Source organism: Cadophora gregata, assembly GCF_030347475.1.
Source record: "Cadophora gregata isolate MNR1 chromosome Unknown scaffold_2, whole genome shotgun sequence".
NCBI lineage: Eukaryota > Fungi > Ascomycota > Leotiomycetes > Helotiales > Ploettnerulaceae > Cadophora > Cadophora gregata.
Genome location: NW_026695925.1, coordinates 3,046,573 through 3,064,757, shown reverse-complemented (window position 1 = coordinate 3,064,757; position 18,185 = coordinate 3,046,573). Strand labels below are relative to the sequence as shown.

At 50.8% G+C, this 18,185-nt stretch overlaps 4 protein-coding genes across 4 annotated transcripts; 3 read left to right on the top strand and 1 right to left on the bottom strand.

Annotated features, from left to right (window-relative positions):
* Positions 1-88: 88 nt before the first annotated feature.
* On the top strand, positions 89-7,802 carry ONS95_008297 (uncharacterized protein). The gene is made up of 3 exons (XM_058501848.1): positions 89-894; positions 947-6,732; positions 6,781-7,802. The coding sequence occupies exons 2-3, from the start codon at positions 1,228-1,230 to the stop codon at positions 6,895-6,897; spliced, it is 5,622 nt and encodes a 1,873-aa protein (XP_058363170.1). The 5' UTR covers positions 89-894; positions 947-1,227; the 3' UTR covers positions 6,898-7,802.
* A 171-nt stretch (positions 7,803-7,973) lies between these two features.
* ONS95_008296 (uncharacterized protein) lies at positions 7,974-11,858 on the bottom strand. Its single transcript, XM_058501847.1, has 3 exons — positions 9,800-11,858; positions 9,511-9,740; positions 7,974-9,408 (listed from the first exon to the last, which is right to left on the bottom strand). The coding sequence occupies exons 1-3, from the start codon at positions 10,203-10,205 to the stop codon at positions 8,695-8,697; spliced, it is 1,350 nt and encodes a 449-aa protein (XP_058363169.1). The 5' UTR covers positions 10,206-11,858; the 3' UTR covers positions 7,974-8,694.
* Positions 11,859-12,986: 1,128 nt separating this feature from the next.
* On the top strand, positions 12,987-15,533 carry ONS95_008295 (uncharacterized protein; the record flags this gene model as incomplete). The annotated part of the gene is made up of 1 exon (XM_058501846.1): positions 12,987-15,533. One exon carries the CDS (start codon positions 12,987-12,989, stop codon positions 15,531-15,533), a length of 2,547 nt encoding a protein of 848 aa, XP_058363168.1.
* Positions 15,534-16,540: 1,007 nt separating this feature from the next.
* On the top strand, positions 16,541-17,857 carry ONS95_008294 (uncharacterized protein; the record flags this gene model as incomplete). The annotated part of the gene is made up of 2 exons (XM_058501845.1): positions 16,541-17,106; positions 17,267-17,857. Exons 1-2 carry the CDS (start codon positions 16,768-16,770, stop codon positions 17,855-17,857), a joined length of 930 nt encoding a protein of 309 aa, XP_058363167.1. The 5' UTR covers positions 16,541-16,767.
* Between the last annotated feature and the right edge of the window lie 328 nt (positions 17,858-18,185).

Sequence of the window (18,185 nt, the reverse complement as noted above, 5' to 3'; positions counted from 1 at the left end):
ACGGAAAGCACGCCGTTGGGAGCGCTGAAGCGAGACGGGACAGGGGTAGGAGGCGAGGGAATGTAGGAGGGTAGGTAGACTGGTAGAGTAGGGTGGGGAGCTGCGATGGTTGGTTCTGGCTAGAGTCGCTGGACTAGGTACCTAAAGGCCTAGATGGCACGCCAGAAAGAAGACTTTGAACTTGTTCTCCCTAGACGGCAAAGTAGTTCGATGCAAAATTAATCGCAGCAGCAGTCAGCTCATCATCAGGCGCATCAAACGGAACGGAACAATACCTAGGTAATTGTGCGTGGGGAACGAGGCGAGGAATAATTCTTATTATCTGCCTGCACAGGGCAATTTGCTTAGGTTTTTGCCGGTAATCCTGCTACTATACTGTAGGAGCTCGTCCTTCATCAGACCCAGGCAGGACAGACCCGGAATCAGAGCAGGATTGGCAGGAATCGACAGGGCCGGGCCTGCCACAGTGGCAGCCAGAGGCCCAGAGCCTGACAGGGCAGCACCTTCCACAGCTTCCAGTTCTACGTTTTTCCTCTCCGCATTTGGCTCACTACTGCACTGATATTGGTACTGGTACTTGATAACTTCCAGTACCAGTGCTGGGCAGTGGCCGTCGGTCCATGAGGAGGAGCCCACCTGCACCGCACCCACCAAAGTGCCTCACCCACCTACTCGTACTACCAGGGCAGCTCATCTTCCATCGACTGACTGCACCAAGAAACAAGCCTCATCGACAACGACTGCACTCGCACTATCGTCCGGCTCGCCCTTCCTTCATTTCAACGCCATCCCACCATCTCCAAACACTACGATCCTCATTACCACGCCTTCGTTCTCCAACATTCAGCGAACAGTCGACCTGAGATATTCCAGCCTTCCTGTCCAGTCGTTCTTGTCGCACAGCCCAACTCACGGCTGCCACAAACGAAAGCTAACGTGCAGCAAGGACCACGTCGAATCCTCAAACCACCCTCGGCGAATCATCACTCGCAACCACTCAGCAACTCCCACGACCTCATACACTTGGACTTGACGGCCGCATGGATCTGATCTTCACTCCATCGTCACGCATTGCACACTGCCTTGCTGTTCTGGTGCTGTAGTGAGCCGGGCTCCCCTCCCCTAGCTACGGATAGCCGTGTTGCGCTGCAACTGTACTTGCTAGTGCTCGCTCTGCAGACGCTCGACTAGATCCACGGCCCCAAGCCTGATCGATGTACAGGCACGATGGAAAGCGGTATCAATGCAGACCAGAACTTCTATTCTAGGCCACTCTCCTCCTCTCCCGAGCATCACCAACATCACACGCGAGCCTACGACCCTCCTCCCCTCCCCGAATTCGAAGCACGATCGCCGCAATTACCCCCGAAGCTTCCTTTCCTCACCACCCAGAACCTGCAAGCCGTGACTGCGAATGGATATACTGGGCCCATATTGAATGGAGGAGACCCCGATGATTTCTACAGAGAATATCGCGGCGTGACGCAGTCGACAAACGGTTACAATCCCACCTCTCCAGAGATGGCCGCCCAAATATCTGAGTCAAGACCAGCTCAATCGTCTCTAAGATCGAATGGAAACGGAACAACACCGAAACATCCCTCATTGCCACAAGTACGCACCGCTCTAAAGCCATCATATCGTTCGGCCTCATCCCCTCTAGACAACAGAGCCCTTGGAAATGCGAAGTCTACATCTGCTCTGAATGGGTATTCCAATCCTGGGAAGCCTAGCGTAAAGGACTTGTTGAAACGATTCGACCAGAACAATGATCAAGATACATCTGTGGTACGCAAACCTGCGCCGAGGACTGTTGTCAAGGATCCGAATGCCTCTGGATATATGCGGGAGCGTGGATATCAAGCTCGAGCTGCCACCCAGAATACAGCATCGAGGCCGGCAGGGACTGTCACAAGGGCTACGATAACACAATCACCAGCGAATTCCAGGCCACAGAGGACTCGCTTTGCTCCCGAGGACCAGCATTCGAATAACACCCAGTCGGCCGTACCACGAAGACCGCGGCACAATGCCTCTGGATCCAACGTCCAAGCGTCGAAATCCATGACGAACCTTTCTCCAACATCGCCCAAGATTTCAATTCCGCAAACAAGACGACCGTTATTTGGTGAAGTTCTTCCTATAGACCAAGGGACGCCTAATATAGCATATGGCATTCCTCGGGCCGCAACGCGCAGGACGTCGGACTCGAGCTTGCATCCTTCCTGGTCGCAGCATAGAAGAAGTAGATCAGACCTCGATGTTTCCCCATCTTCCCCAACGGCATGGTACCTAGGTGTAACGCCGACACTGGAGGATGTCGATACAAATAAACCACGTTCTTCGATAGGCCACAATCGCAATCATAGCGATTTTCAAGACTCAAAGGTAAATACCATGAATGGTGTCCACCCATCGTTTCAGACTTCAAACCATCCCCCCATTACGTCCGCGGTGCAAGCTCCCTCTCGGTTGCCCATGCCTTCCAAGCGGCTGAGTAATTCGTCTGATTCGTCGAGCTTACCCTCAACACGCGCGAACTCTCCCTTTGCGACAAAGACACTTTCAAATGGAAAGCTACGAAAGCCTGAGCAGAGACCGTGGAGCCCTGCCGGCCGCTCCATGACGCCCACTACCCGGGAGAAGACCCCGCGTTCATCACCTCGAGGCAAGAGGAACGCGGAAAAGTCTACATCAAACAATGCCAGTCTCAAGGCTTACATCTCAGCCCCTCCACCCAAGACATCTCCACCTCTTCGAAGCTCACGTCCCCGACTCCCCGTCTCCTCTGCATCGACCGAAAGCACGCGACAGAAGGCCGCCGAACGGTCTGGATCCCCACAACATATCAGGTCTGGCATGAAAATTATTCGCAACAATGCCGAGGCGAACGACGTGAGGAAGCGGACGAGACCAGAGGTGCCGTTGAGCAAGGAGGATTTCGTAGCAAAGCGGGAGCTGATTCAAAGGGCATATACCAGATCAATTCACGAGAATGAGCAGAAAAAGATACGGGCTGATAATCTGCGACGTCTGACTGAACGGCAGGCCGCGAGAGCGCCGATAGTTCTGCAAGACACCGAGAAAAATGTCCACGTTCCAGTCGAGGCCCATGTGGAGAACCATCGGACAGAGCATCACAGCACGGAACAGAAGTCGCCTCCTCTGCATATCAATACTTCGTTCCAGAGACCGGAACCTGTGCCGCAAAATGTGCCAGTACAGGAGGATTCTCCGACACTAGGAATACCAGGAACATTCGTAGACGATGATGAACCTCCGGCATCTGCGATATCCAATGCCACAGAAATTGAGAACGAGCCGCAGACCGAAGCAGCACGATTAAGCCGAATTCCATCCCGACCCAGTGGACTTTCCAGTCATATGGAGTATTTGGACGATCAACTAAGTCCGGAGCAGGCATTCTTTGGAATGCAGAATCTGGGAATGGAGGAAGACAATATTCAGATAATACTCGACGCTACGCCAGTGGAGGAGGCACAACCGGACTCAACACCTACAAAACATGCTTTTGCGAGAGACCCTTCACCTCCAGGTGCATTTCATGAAGAAGAGCAACCGGTGTTCACTTCGACCGTCACGGTTGCAAGCCCTCACGAAGTAACTCCAGATCAATCAAGACCTGACAGCTTCTTCGATTCCGGCGATGAGCATTTCTCCAGCAATGATGGCCATCACAACGTGGAAGACGTTACAATCACAGGCCTTCATAGCCAAACCCCCGAAATATCTTACCCAGAGGATCATGCCGAGCCACCGAGGCTTCAACTTCCAAATCTCCATACTGCATTGGCTCCTCCGAGCGACTTTGGTGGACAGGATTATCTCAATACACCGACTACTGATATGGACTATGAGAGCTCAGAAGGAGCTGGCCAAACGAGCTCTGCTGATAACTTTGAGCATACTTACGGAAGTAGGGACGGCCAGATATCACCTCGGACTTTCCATTCACATCACCAGTCATGGAGAACAGATTATTCTGTTGGCACCACGGAGGACTATTCTGAGCGGGAGGAGAACTCATACCCACAAGAGACCGAGCAAAAGCCAATTCCACCTCCCAAACTCTCTCCAGAAGTTCCTCCTAAGCCAGAAGGATACAGCCCGCTTCCATCTCCTCGCTTTGCAGCTAAGACACACATGCTTCCGAGTCCGAACAAACATCAACTTCCTCCGATATCAACAGGCGAGGGACTTGGACTTGGATTTACCAGTCCTCCCGCTTTCAATGCCAGCACTACCACTCCTACTTGGCCTGACTACTCCCCACCTCCGCCTCCTCCAGACTCAGACGCAGCGTCTCCAGCAGTTCGGCGATCGCCACCTCCGGCAAGCCTCTATAATAGGCGACCTCCCAGCAGTGCATACCAATCGAGTCTGAATGGCCATCGGAATCCAGATTCAAGGCGAGCGAGCGATGATATGTACTCTCCTCGAGCATCAATATCAACGCCGAGATCAAGCACGCAGATATCATTCGATGAAGCAAACAATGATTCCAAAACCAAGCTCCAGGAGTCGACGATGACCGATGAAGAAAGACAAGCTGCTGAAGAAACTCGGAAACGTCTGTTCAAACGAATGATGGGGATCAAGGAATTGATTGATACAGAGTCTGTGTATATCAAGGACATGAATGTGGTCGAGGAGATCTACAAGGGTACGGCAGAGGCCTGCCCGAAACTGGACCCCAGTGATGTCAAGGCCATCTTCAGAAACACTAACGAGATTGTGGATTTCTCGACCATGTTCTTAGATGAGCTGAAGTCCGCTGCGTCCAGTATCTACTCCCCACGCAAGACGAGGCAAAACAAGGCTACGGGTTCATCGCCCTCAACTGACAGATTCTCCGTAGCGGCCACTCTGAATGAGGAAACGGATGACCAGAAAGACAGAAAAACATTCATTGGAGCGAGCTTTGGCAAACACCTCAAACGAATGCAGGTCATCTACACTGATTATCTCAAGAATAGCGAAGTGGCTAATAGTCGCTTGTCTGCTCTCCAAAATGACGGTGCAGTCAAGGTTTGGCTCAGCGAATGCAATCTCGTTGCAAAGGACCTTACAGGAGCATGGGATCTTGATGCACTTCTTGTCAAGCCAGTTCAGCGCATCACTCGATATCAGCTCTTCCTCACTTTGATCAAGGAGAATACTTTGCCAGATCATCCGGATTTTGATGCTCTGCAGACCGCACGACAAGAATTGGGGAACTTACTCCAGGATATTGATGACCTGAAGAAGCGCATCCATATGGTCGGGAAGATTGTTGGTAGGAAGCGAAAGGAGTCTGATGTCCGAACTGGTCTTGCCAAAGCCTTTGGACGCCGCACCGAAAAGATTGCAGCAAATCCAAATAGACCGCCAGATGATGAGGCTTATGTCAAGTATCACGAGAAGTTTGGCGACGACTACCTTAGGCTTCAGGTCATCCTACGAGACGCCGAGTACCAGACTCGTGAGGCGACCAACTATGTCCAGAACAATCTACGCTTGTTCTCATCCATGGAGCTTTTCATGAGGTTGGGCGCAAGCTCATACCCCGAGATCGAGAGCAAATGGGTTCATTTCAATATGTCTATGAGAGATGTGGGAAGTGTTGGACTTGAGGACCATGTTGCAGCTGTTCGAAAGCAAGTCATTGAACCTGTGGAGAAGATCATTGCTCTTTACGGCCCACCAAGTCTTGCAATAAAGAAACGCAACAAACGCCGACTTGACTACGAAAAGTCCTTGGCTCTCAAGGCGCAGGGCAAGAAGATCGATGAGAAGCTGGCAGAGTTGGTAGCTCAATACGAGGCGTTGAACGAGACCTTGAAACTTGAGCTCCCAAAGCTTTCGGGATTGACAAACACCATCGGACAGATCTGCTCTACTCGATTACTGTATGTGCAATCAGAATGGTGGGGTATTTGGCAAGCAAAGCTCAGTCAGAACCTGGAAGAGGGACAGATGGCAACAACAGTACAAGAGATTACGGACATGTTCCATCGAGAGTTCAAATATTCTGAGGCCAAATTCCAGGAGCTGGGTATCATCAATGGAACCTTTGGTAGTGGAATGTCCTCACGCCCTTCGCAATCAACACAGGACGACGAGTCAGTGAGAAAAGGGAGACCTTCGAATCTGTCAAATCGCTCCCGTGGGCTCTCATTCAACAGCGACAAGTCACCAAGTCTCCCGACACCTGACTTTGCAAAGCGACACAGTGGACAATTCACGTTCTCCCCGATCGTGGCCAACGCTCCTGGTCTACCTAATTTTGGTCATCAGCCCCACTCATTCTCAACTGGCCACTCTCGGGCCGGATCTGGATCACCTGCAACTCCTGATACCGCGAGCAGTGCACGACATCAAGCAAGTACGGCGAGGCCTAGCACGAGTCGCAGCCATACTTCTGATACTCCAATGCGTCCAAGTAATGACTACAACAGCCAGTATCGTCGTGAATCGGGATCAACATACAACTCACATTATGTTGATGGCCCGCCTCCATCTACCAGGCCGTATTCAGGGGTCTTCCATTCCGCGATGCCTCTACCTGATGGTCCTGAAGATAGTCAGCGCTCATCAAGAGCCTCATCTCGAGATCGAAATGTGTCAGGCGGCTATAACGTGCTGTACCTTGCTGCAAGTCTGTTCGAATTCAATATCAGTGCTACGAAATCAGAAGCTGGATATCCCTACTTGACATATCAAGCTGGCGAGGTAGCGTATCCCTCCTGCCCGAAAATAAGCTAAGCTAACAATATTCAGATCTTTGATGTCATCGGCGAAAAAGGCGAGCTGTGGCTTGCCAAAAATCAAGATGATCCAGGTGATCAAGTCGGATGGATCTGGAGCAAACATTTTGCTCGACTAGCTGCCGACTGAAGCCGTCCTCGGCAACAACTGTGCTTCAAATCATTCATGTATTAATGGCGTTTCTTCAAAAGTGGAAATGCGGAGTTAGTAATACGGACACGGACTGGATCGGAATGGATCGGCTCGGATGACGCCTATCCTCTTGCCTGGATTCGGGATCCAGCTTCAAGGGACGGCGAGGCGTTTGGGATTTTGTTGCGACTGTCCTCTTGCGTTTCAGCGATTGAACGAATGCGAGGGCAAAACGATCGAGACGATGAAGAAACAATCTTTGTCTTCATGTCATTGCTTTGTTTGTCATTTTTACTTTGTTGATTCTCCTTCTATTCTCTGGCGGAAAAGATTTTTTCTACTGTGTTGTTTTTGTTATGTCCGAGAAAGAGAGAAAGTGCACGGATATTTCAGGTCCGATGCTCATACCGATACTGATACTGATACTACTTCTTTTTCTTTTTTATTTGTACTATGGATAGGGTGGGGATATGGATGGATGGCTGAATGGATGGATATATGGATTTTTCCAGGCGCGAAATGTGCGGATGGGAAGGAAAGAAAGATTTGTATACAATGATGGATGAGGGATGAGAATTATTGGTTTTCTGTTCCTGGTTGTGGTTCCCATGGGTGTGTGTGTGGTTGGGAAGACGGGAGTTGGGGTGGGGACTGAGTGCATTGCTTGCTTGACTGCTTGATGAGTGAGTGGTTACATGCTGAGTGGATATTGCAGGGAGTGGGGAGAGGAGAGAGGGGAAGAGAGGAATGGGTAAGCAAGCAAGTAAGCAAGCAAGCATGCAGAGAGGTAGTGAGTAGCATTTAGATGAATGCCGATATGCATACGAAGATCCAAACTTACTCTACTATGCCTACCTCCCTACCTAGGATGTGAATGTACTAACTTAATGGTGACACGTGGGGATTTAACCTAATACTCGTGCGTATCTATGGTTTCCTCCTCGCTCAGTACCTACCTAGCTGAATATCCCCCCCCCCCCAAAAAAAAAAAAAAATCCCAGTGCTAAGCTAAGGTTTGATTATATTATATTATATTACGTATAATAATACGTACTGTCTTGATCAATGACTGACTGACTGACTGACATCTGGTCGATGCGATGGAATGTTTTAGGATCGATCGGCCTGGTTTGGTTTGGTTTGGTTTGGTTTGGGTTTGGTTTTTCATTATTACACTGTTGCCGTGAGGCATCCTTTCGTTGTTTGTGAAGAGGGATCTAAGCTACCTATCTAAGCTATCTATCTGTGTAAATCAGAGCAAAGCAGAGCAAAGCAGAGTACATTCCACCATCTTCTGGTTCCCCTCCTCCCTCCTGGTTCTCCTCCTCTCACTTGGTCTTCCCTTTCCCTTGCCCCTTTCTCTTGCCCTTGCCCTTGCCCTTGCCCATGCCTCTGCTCTTGGTATCAAAAGTGTTCATTTCATTAACCATCCATTCGGTGAGAAAAAAAATTCCACCCTTCCTTCCTTCCTTCCTTCCTTCTTTCTGTTTCTCTCCGTGCCCGGTCGGTATTGCTCATCTGTTCATCTGTTCAGTTCGGTTTGGTCTGGTCTGGGTGTTATCTGGAATCTGATCTGGCCTGGAAAGAAAAGAGAAGGGGTGGGGGGGTAATGTGGAAGACGGGATATGTGGAGATGGATGATGAGAGATGAGGTTGGAAGGTAGTGGGTCTAGACGGGGGAAGGTGAGGTGGGGTAATAGTGTAGAGTAGAGGAGAGTAGAGTACAGTGGGGAAGTGAGGAAATGACCAAGTGGAAAGGAGTCGAGAGGCAGATAAGTAATCAATTCATCACATTCACAAATCCCTATTCCACCCCGGCTCCCCCAACCTCCTCCTCCACCCCTCCCCCCAAACCATCAACCCCGCAATCGGCAAGAAAAACACAAACAACACCCCCGCAAACGTGAACCACGCCCAAAAATACCCCACCTCGCTTGCAAACGGTAGAGCGAAATACCCTACTACGAACGACAACCCGCGACTTAGGTTGAATACCGTGCCGCTTTCGGGAGTCTGTGGTTTGTAGCAGTCCGAGGTGTAGGCGTAGAGGGTGGTGGATGCGATCTGGAGGCCGAATACGCCGACGCTGAGGCCGATGAGTGGGATGTAGAGGTTGGATTTTCCGACTGTGGAGCCGAAGATTATGAGGCCGAGGGGCATGAAGATGGCGGAGAGGGTGCAGAGGTAGAGTCTGTGTTCGGGTTTGCGCTCGTTGGTTGTGGTGGTGCTGTCGGTGCTGTTGTTGTTGGTTTTGGTTTTGTTGTTGCGCCGGCGGGCTAGTTGTAGCATGAGGTAGTCGGAGGCGCGACCCGCGAAGAATTCGCCGAGGATGGAACCGATTGTTAGGGAGGTGCCGAGACAGGCGCCAATGGGGCCCGGCCGGAGATGGTAGAAGTGCGTGTAGATGCTGGCGAGGGAGATGGCGGGCATGACGTTGATGAATGTCCAGGACCAGGTGTAGTACCAGAAGGGGAGGGCGATGGAGGGGTAGCGGAGGAGGGTGAGGGACTGTGGGGTGGGGGTTAGTGGTTGGTTGGTTATGGACAAATGCGAGTGTGGATAGTAAGAGAGAGTCTTAGGTGGTTGAGGGGGAAAGAGTGGGCTGCCTACCTGGAGGAAGTCTGATGGACGGAGCCTGTGCCCTGGAATCATATTGCCCTTAAAGTTGAACAGCATTTGCATGTACGTTCTCTCATGACGATTGGCGAGGAAGGTTGGATCACGGGAGAATAGAGTCTCGGGCATGAGGAATAGGGCGACGATGAAGCAAACACTGGTACTGATTGCGCCGAGGTAGTAGTCCCACTGCCAGCCTGCTTTTTGACCGAGGAATCCTCCAACTGAGTGGTGTTAGGCTGTGAACTTAAGGTTGGAGAGGTTAAGGGGTTTAGGGACGTACTCAGTGCAGCAACATGTGCACCATTCGTGACGAAGATCGAATACACGCCCGTCTTCTCACCTCTCTCGTGCAAGAAGAACATATCATTGACACACGCCGTACCCACGGACATCATACCCCCAAAGCCAAATCCGCATAGTGCTCTCGTGCCCACTAATGCACTGAAGTTAGGCGAGGCTCCTGATCCGATACCTCCTAGGATGGTGAGAAGAATAGCGAGCAGTGTGATGGGCCGACGACCAAAGTAGTTGGTAAGAGGTGTCCAGAGGAATGGTGAGACGCCGCCGGTGATGATGGCGGTCGTGGTGCTGTAGGCGGCTTTCTGGGTGGTGACATGCATGGCTTTGCTGAGGAGGACGAGGGATGGGTTGATCAGTGCGGCGTTGTAGGGTCCTAGGAAGGCCATGAAGCCGACTTGGATTAGGACGGCCCATTTCAGCCATGATGGCCAATTCTATGAGGTGTTAATATGCATATAAATCGTATTGACGTTGGGAGGGCTGGAAGGAAGGGTGACGAAAAGAAGGGCAATTGAGGGGGGAATTGCAAGTAGCGGATGGCATACCAGAGGATCATCTTTGAATCGACTAGGTTGAGGAACCAGAGGTAGACCATGGGAATCGAGCCTCAAAGTCTCAGACAACGTTGAGCCTGAATCATGGTTCGTGAAGTCCGCATGGGTTTTCTCCGGGTCCATGTCTACGGTAGCGATGGTGGCCGTTGGAATGGATGATCTTTGATGGAAGGACGGTTCCGTGACGCCAGTGCCGGGGTCGTGTGGAGGGTCTGACTTAAGGTCGGCGGCGGCGGCCATTGTGCATGCATGCATGTATTCATCAACTAGGTGGAAACATGAATGTGTTGTTGACGTTGTCTGTCAAATTGAGTGAAGATATGGGTAGGGTCAAAGTCAAGAGCTGAGAGGAGGAGCGGAGACGGTGGTGAATTGAACGCCCGCTTAACTTGTGAGCGGAGGCTCGAGGCGAATTGGGCAGAACAGGACGGGACAGGACGGGACAGGATTAAAGTCTTCTTAATGCATGGGGTGAAGAGACGTCGTTGACTTCATACAGAGGGAAGTACTTGAGCTGAGTTGAATTGAGTTGAATTGAGTTGAGATGGGTCAAGCTGGGCTGGGTTTCACAAAATCCCAAGCCGGCGGGTTCTCAGCCGACCCCCCGAGCGACAGGCGAGTGGAGCGGACGGGACTGGGCTGGACGGAAATGGACTGGGGTGCTGGGAAAGTCTTCTTTAAAGACGCCACCATTGCCTGCCAAGATAGATTAACTCTTATGCACCCCATACATCAGAATGGAATATTGGACTTTGGTTTTATCGTTGCACTTTTTGGAGCTTTGATCTAACATCTGCTGGGTTCTAAGAGGCCGAGTGGATGGGTGAGTGGGCGACAGGGGCAGAGCAGAGGGGGAGTAAGTAAACAGTCAGCGTCCGGCAATCAAATCCGATCTCGGGATTTGAGGGTATCAGGTAAGGATAGTGCACTGGGTTGGTAAGACTCAAAGATGGGGGGTGTGGTGGTAAAGTAGCGTTCATCAAGCCAGAATAAAAAAGAATCTTCGGCACTCATGCTATCCCTCCCATATTTCGTACCAGGTATTAGTTGACAACTCCTTGTGTTGCCATTTCGTATATCCATCTCCACACAGACAGCCTTCTCGGCGCCTCGTCCGTCACCAGTACAGAACTTCGGGATCTTTCCGAACGAACAAACCCAAAAAGTCAATCTGTGCATAAAGCTTTGAGCATCCTTCGGCCCTGCCATTACTTTAGGTGAGGTGGGTGCGGGTGTAGATGTGTGAGTGTGGAAAGTTAAAAGTGAAGATGGCGTTTGGCGGACATGGGGTAGGGAGGCACGGAGTTCGTATTATAATATTGAGGACGCGGAGAATTACGAACTACTGGTTACGATCTTTAGGTAGAAAAGGTGCCTTTTCTTGTATAATAATTTAGATGCTGCTTAGACTGAATAGCTGTAGGAGATAGACGAACAAAGGATGATGGGGGTATTGCCAAGCATACTCTGTCATTGGCTTCAGATAAATCACCCACCTGGCTTTCTCAGGTTCTTTAACCTTTCTTCTCTGCTTGTAATTTACCTGTCCATCTTTACAAGAGTCTATGAATCGTAAATCGTATTGCAACTCCGTTCATTCGCCAACTTCAACGTCGCATTCGTCGCATTGCATCGCATACATATATATTCATACAAGTGGCCGACAGGACCGGATTCAAAAGCCGACATCTACTCTCATCTCAATCTCTTCGCCAAAGCAACTGAAGACCTTGACATCGGAGATTAGAATAGGCGTAGCACAGCACATGCCTTACTGGGTCGAATCTCACTCTGCACGTCTACGTGCCACTAACCTAACCCTGCTGCCATGATACCGTGTAACCCTGTAGACTCTTTCGTGCAGCTGCTGATCTGGGCTGCCAACCCACTCTTCACTTCCCCCGCCATCAGCCGACCCACCAATGTCCCCCCACAGCTGAACCGACCTGCCCATGTTCTCGACCCTCTGGAGTCATGACGAGACATTGTCCTCGTCAGCAACGTCTCGTAACCATTTGACGGACGGATTTTGCGTACAATACGGTATTAGGTTGTTGTCTCCGCATTTTCATTTTAGTTACCTACAGTGCAGCAGAGGATAGCAGAGGTTCATCCTTTAACCATACACTCAGTAACTTGGAGCATGTTGCACGCAGAGCAAGACGTCGTCCGAGTACAGTGCAGTAAAGGGTGCCCGCCCCCGGAATCGGCTCTTCTTGCCCTGCGACGAGGAGGACTCGAGTCTCGAGAAAGCTTGACTGCCCTCCATCCCACTGTACTGTACAGTACAGTACAGTACCTACATCCCATCCACTCCACTCCCACGCCTTTCTTCTCTTCCGCCCCATGTTCGGTCCGCAATTAACCCAAGCTGTATGCACCTACCTACCCATACCCATACCATACAGTACCGACCGCATTTCAATCCATTTCTACACCTGAACGCGTTTTCCTTCTTCAACCCCTCCCCCTCAAAACATCCACACTCAGCTGAACCCCCCCTCAAATCCTTCCAATCCATGAGCGTCGTTCTGTACCTCCGATCAGCGTTCTCTCCGTCCCAATAACCAATACCCCGGAATCTGCGGCTGATTCGGCTGCTCACTCAACACCATGATGGATCATCCTGCCAAGACCAAGAAGACGGGAAAAGCTCGCATCCCGGATCATCTGCGCCGGCGGGCACTGGTCAGTTGCGATCGCTGTAAGAAGAGGCGCATACGATGCTCGAGATCCAGCGGCAGTGATGCCAATGAGCCGTGCCAGAGTTGTCTCGAGGTCGGCGTCAATTGCGAATCGACTCTACCCCGCAAGACGAGGATATACGGCAGCGTCGAGACCCTCAGTGTACGATACCGAGTCCTCGACACCCTGATCAAAGGTCTCTACCCCGACAGAGATACAAATAATATCGATACATTATATGCGATTGCTGAAGCGCACGATATCCAACTTCCTACATTTGACGAGCAGACTGTGGCAGAGGAAGTATTTAATCAACCGCATAAACAGAATGCGCCTTCGCCACAACAGTCTGCGGGCAGCGCAGGCAGCCCTTCAATTGGGTCGAGGGAGTCGGAGAATCCAGATGTGAAGGGGAAGGTTGTGGAGGAGAAGTTGGTTCCTATGCCACAAGGACCATCGCATTATATTGGGCCCTCCAGTTCATTTGGATTCGTCTTGACAGTGAGGAATATGGTTGCAGAATTCAATGCGGCTCTGAGGACGATACAACCAGATGACGAGAGGACGAAACTATCTGCGGACTTTGCGGGGTCGAATTGGAGTAAGGCTTTGGAACCAATTGTCAAGGATGAGAGCGATGAGTCTTCAGAGGACAATATCGACAGACAATTCGGGGAGCCTTCATCAAGAATACCCAGACAGCGAGCACCTTCACTCTTCCCGAATTCCATAGACAGCAATGCCTTGACAGCGCGGCTGAAGAGGATTACGGTTCTGTCTTTGTTGCCAGGTAAAGAGGTCACTGATACTTTCGTCGATGCTTATTTCGAGCATGTTCATCCGAACTATCTCCTCTTCCACCACCCTACCTTTCAGCTTCGGTACGAAACCATGTGGACTCAACCGCAGGTGCTCCTACGTGACATCGAACCCGGTTGGATTTGCTGCATCTTTATGATGATTGTATTTGGGGCTCAGAATTTGGAAGATCGCGATGCCAGACAATCTATGCAGATACAGCGGCATTACCTTAATCTGGTCCAGTCGAGGATGCACCAGTTGATCAGTGCTTCTACTCTGGTCAATGTTCAGGCTATTCTGCTTCTTCAACTTTACCAGCACAACTGCACTGAAAGGAACAGTGCGTTCATGTTACTGGGCTGTGCGTCCAGGATGGCTATGGCTCTTGGTATGCATAGAGAAGGTACTTCTGGAGGCTTCGATGATATGGAAAGAGAAGTTCGGAAACGTGTTTGGTGGACAGCTTATATGTTCGAGCAGAATCAGTGCGCTATTCTGGGCAGGCCCTGTGCTATTGATGATTCAGAAGTCAATGTCACGTTTCCAGATGAGATGATGCTTGATGGTGGATCTTCAGTACCTCCAGGATTCATCGATTACTCCGTCCGACTGATGAAGTTGCTCTCTGATGTGAGGAGAAAGATTTACTCTTCACCATCAAGTGCTACACAGCAAGGCGAATCTCCGAAGATGAGCGTTGCGGTACAATTTTTACTAGACCTGGACTCCTGGAATCATAGTCTGCCTCCGTCTTTGAGACTTGAGAACCTCTCTTCGATCCCGAAACATCGACGAGCTGTCATCCTCATGCATATTCAGTTCCACCAGATACAGTCTCTCGTCACCAGGCCTTTCATTCTGAGGAAAGTTGGAGTTCAATTGGCTAGGAAGCTAGGTCGACATGTTCGCTCTCATGATCTGGATACGGAAGAATTGAATCTCAGTCATGCCTGTGGAACTTACTCCCGGAAAGCTACATCACTACTCCACCAACTCCTAGTGACAGGTATGTTTGATGGTGTAGCCTGGATAGATGCCTACTACATCTACCACTCCGTCTTCATCCTGGCTCTCGACTTCCTAGCTCGACCCTGGGACGAACGTGACACCGCCGAAGACAACTCCCGCAAAAAGGCCGTCCGCGACGTCATGGCTTCCCTACAACCCATCAAGCTCTGCCGAACCTTCACAGTTCTCACCCAAGTAGCTCTTCAACTCGCCAAAATCGTCGGCATCTTTGACGCCCGCTCAGACTCACATGAGAAGAGCGAGGAATATAGAAAGTACATGGACCAACAACAAGCCTCCTTTGGCTTCGACTACGGGCCCCAGCCTACACATACCGGTCCTGGCAATATCAACGGCGCACAAAATGGCAACGTAGTACATACATGGTTCCAAAAAGATCCCGTTGAGCTACCATGGGATCTGAGAGACTTGTTTGGTACGGAAGGATATGTTGCTACGGGGCCGGTGGTGAGTGAGGAGTATGGGAATATGCCGAATTTGGGAGGTGCGTATGCGGGGATGGGGATGTTGGGTGAGGAGGAGGATTTGATGACTAGTGTGCCGCCGCATACGGCGTATACGCATTGGGGGACTATCGATACGCCGTTTGCGAGGAGTACCGGGATGGGGGGTGGGCAGATGCCTAAGGGGCCGGGGATGCAGTGATCTCGTCTTAGTGAGGCGTTACTGTTGAGTACTAGGGAGATAGCGAGCGACAGATGTGCATTTTTACTGCCGTCTTAATGCTGGTAACTGCTAGGTCCCATGGCTTCGCCATATTGTTCCGCTAGGAGACGTGCAGGGGGAAGCAAATTCTATCCTACGAGCAGCTCTCGGGTTCTGCAAGCCTGCCACGGAGACGTGAGAAAGTGTTGATAGATCTCGTTCCGGATCGGGTCGGTCAACAGTTCGCAACAAAGAACCTTCTGGTTCGTTCAGTTTGTAGGATGGCGGAGCAGGCATTGAGGAGAGAGAACGGCAATTCTGATTGGAAACTGCGACCATGTCTTGTATTGATGGAGTTGAGCGCGATACCGTGGAGGAGAGGGGGAGGATAGGAGGAAGCAGGAGAGGATGGACGAGGAGGAGTGAGGTGAGGAGGAGTGAGATGAGGAGGAGTGAGATGAGGAGGAGTGAGATGAGGAGGAGTAAGGTGAGGACGAGTGAGGCGAGGGAGAGTGAGATTGTATGTATGTGTGTATGGATTTATGTATGTATGTATGTATGTATGTATGTAGTGGGTGATAATAGCTGGGAATGAGTGGTTTGAGAGACAGGGGCGGATGGGGGGATGGGGGCATGGGATGGGATGGATATATAGATGGACGTACAGATACAGATACAGATACAGATACTTAATCGATACCGAGGTGCACATACCATATCATATATATCATCATACCCTACCCGACCCTGAAAGCGAATTGAAGTGACCTGTCGAGCAACCTACCAAGCGACCAATAACCAGAATCCAGATCCCAGAATCCAGAATCCAGAATCCAGAATCCAGAATCCAGAATCCAGAAACAAAGCAACCCGCATGATGCTAAGCGAGGTTCGCGCTTGCCTTTGTTGACTTCCATTGCCAAGTCCGTGAGCGCAAGGCAAGGAAGGTATGAAGAGCTTTCTCAATCTTGGACTTTCTTTATTTTTTCTTGTCATCAAGATATATCAGTATCACAACACCAGCATCACCATCGCCATTATCGTTATCGATATCATTGACCGCTCCGCTCGACCAAGCCACAAAACACCACACAACTCCAGCTATCATCAATAACTCTTTAAGACACTGCCTACCTGCCTACCAGTCACCACTCACCACTCACCATCCTCCCTCCAGACCCCCCTCCAACCCCAACCACAACCTACACCTACACACTCGGTCACCACCCCCCAAATGTCATCCTCCCCTTCCCCCTCCCCCTCCTCCAACCCCCTCCCCTTTAACCTCTCCCTCACGAAATTCCAACCCCACCCCACCCAAATCCAAGCCTTCTGCCACTCGGCGCAGCAGAAATGGCAAGGCGCAACGGAAGCGCATCATTGCGTACGGGATGTGTTGAGGGAGTATAGGAGGCTGTTTGGGGAGATGGTTGGGGTTTATGAGGAGTTTGTGGGGATTCTGGGGGAGTTGAGGGGTGTGAGGGATGGGGTTGTGAGAGAGGGGGGGGATGAAGAGTTGAGGATGGAGATGGGGGGATGGAATGAGGAGAAGGGGAAGGGGAAGGGGAAGGAGGTGAGTGGGGAGTTGAGATTTTGTACCTAGGAGGAGGTTTGGAGGGAGGGGGTGGGTTTAGGGGAGGTTTAGAGGGAGGGGTGAGAGGAAGGGGAATGGTGTTGATGGACGGGGAATGGTGTGGAGCTTTGTGGGAATTTGCTGATTGAAGTCTTTACAGGTTCAGGAGAATAGCGATGTCGTGGCAACAAGTGAGAAGGAGAATGTACAAGCCCAAAGCGAAGAAGACAACTCGAGCCAAACGGATAGCGCTCTGGCTTCATCGGTGAGGCAGCAAGATGATGCACCAAGCGGGGACAGGCACAGTGGTGTCGTCAATCACGTTCGAGGGGCTGTTGTTGAAAATGTTGAAAATGAGGCGTCTATGAATACAGATGGCGCTGTCAATGTCACGCAAAATGGTTCTCTCTTAGTCCCTGCAGTACCCTCAATCACCTTGAACGGTGCTCAAATACCAAATATGGAGAATCTCGGCTTTCAAAGCACCACCCAGCTCCAAGAATCAAATGACACAAGTCCATTACCAAGCATCAAAACTCTTGGATTCCCAAGCACGAAGAAGCTTCAACAGTTGCATCATGGACAAGAGCAGCTTCCAGGTCTCAAAACCCTCGGATTCCCAACCACGAAACAACTTCAAGAGGCGAATGGTGCTACGCCACTACCGAGTATTAGAACTCTTCTAGATAGGAAGAAGTCTCAAGGCCGCAGAAATTCCAGATCCGATAGAGGCTCCACACTTCCCATCTGAACGAGCATTCCACCCGTGTTCGCCCAGATGCTAGAGACAAACGACCAGCAAAAGTCCCAAGGATCAGAAGAGAAGCCAGCTTTTCTCAAGCAGCGGGCAGAACAATCAGTCGAGAGGCTTCACAACAGACATCGAATCATGTCCCAGAACTTGCAGCCAATCAAGTCAATACTGTCACGCATACGCAGCAGATCGGAAGAATGCCAAATCCATCCCCTAACGCCAATTCCAGCACATGGCACACCCGCGTCGACAAACTCCACGATATCCTCAAGAGCATGGAACCTGTCAATACGATACACAACCACAACAAGACGCTATATAGCGT

What these genes read in the sequence shown, in the direction of transcription:
- ONS95_008297 (XM_058501848.1), top strand. Translation starts at nt 1,228, where the DNA reads ATGGAAAGCGGTATCAATGCAGACCAGAACTTCTATTCTAGGCCACTC. An exon ending in TGACATATCAAGCTGGCGAG is followed by an intron (nt 6,733 to 6,780) that starts GTAGCGTATCCC and finishes AACAATATTCAG; the next exon opens with ATCTTTGATGTCATCGGCGA.
- ONS95_008296 (XM_058501847.1), bottom strand. Translation starts at nt 10,205, where the DNA reads ATGGCCTTCCTAGGACCCTACAACGCCGCACTGATCAACCCATCCCTC. An exon ending in TGCACATGTTGCTGCACTGA is followed by an intron (nt 9,741 to 9,799) that starts GTACGTCCCTAA and finishes AACACCACTCAG; the next exon opens with TTGGAGGATTCCTCGGTCAA. An exon ending in GTCCATCAGACTTCCTCCAG is followed by an intron (nt 9,409 to 9,510) that starts GTAGGCAGCCCA and finishes CCCACCCCACAG; the next exon opens with TCCCTCACCCTCCTCCGCTA.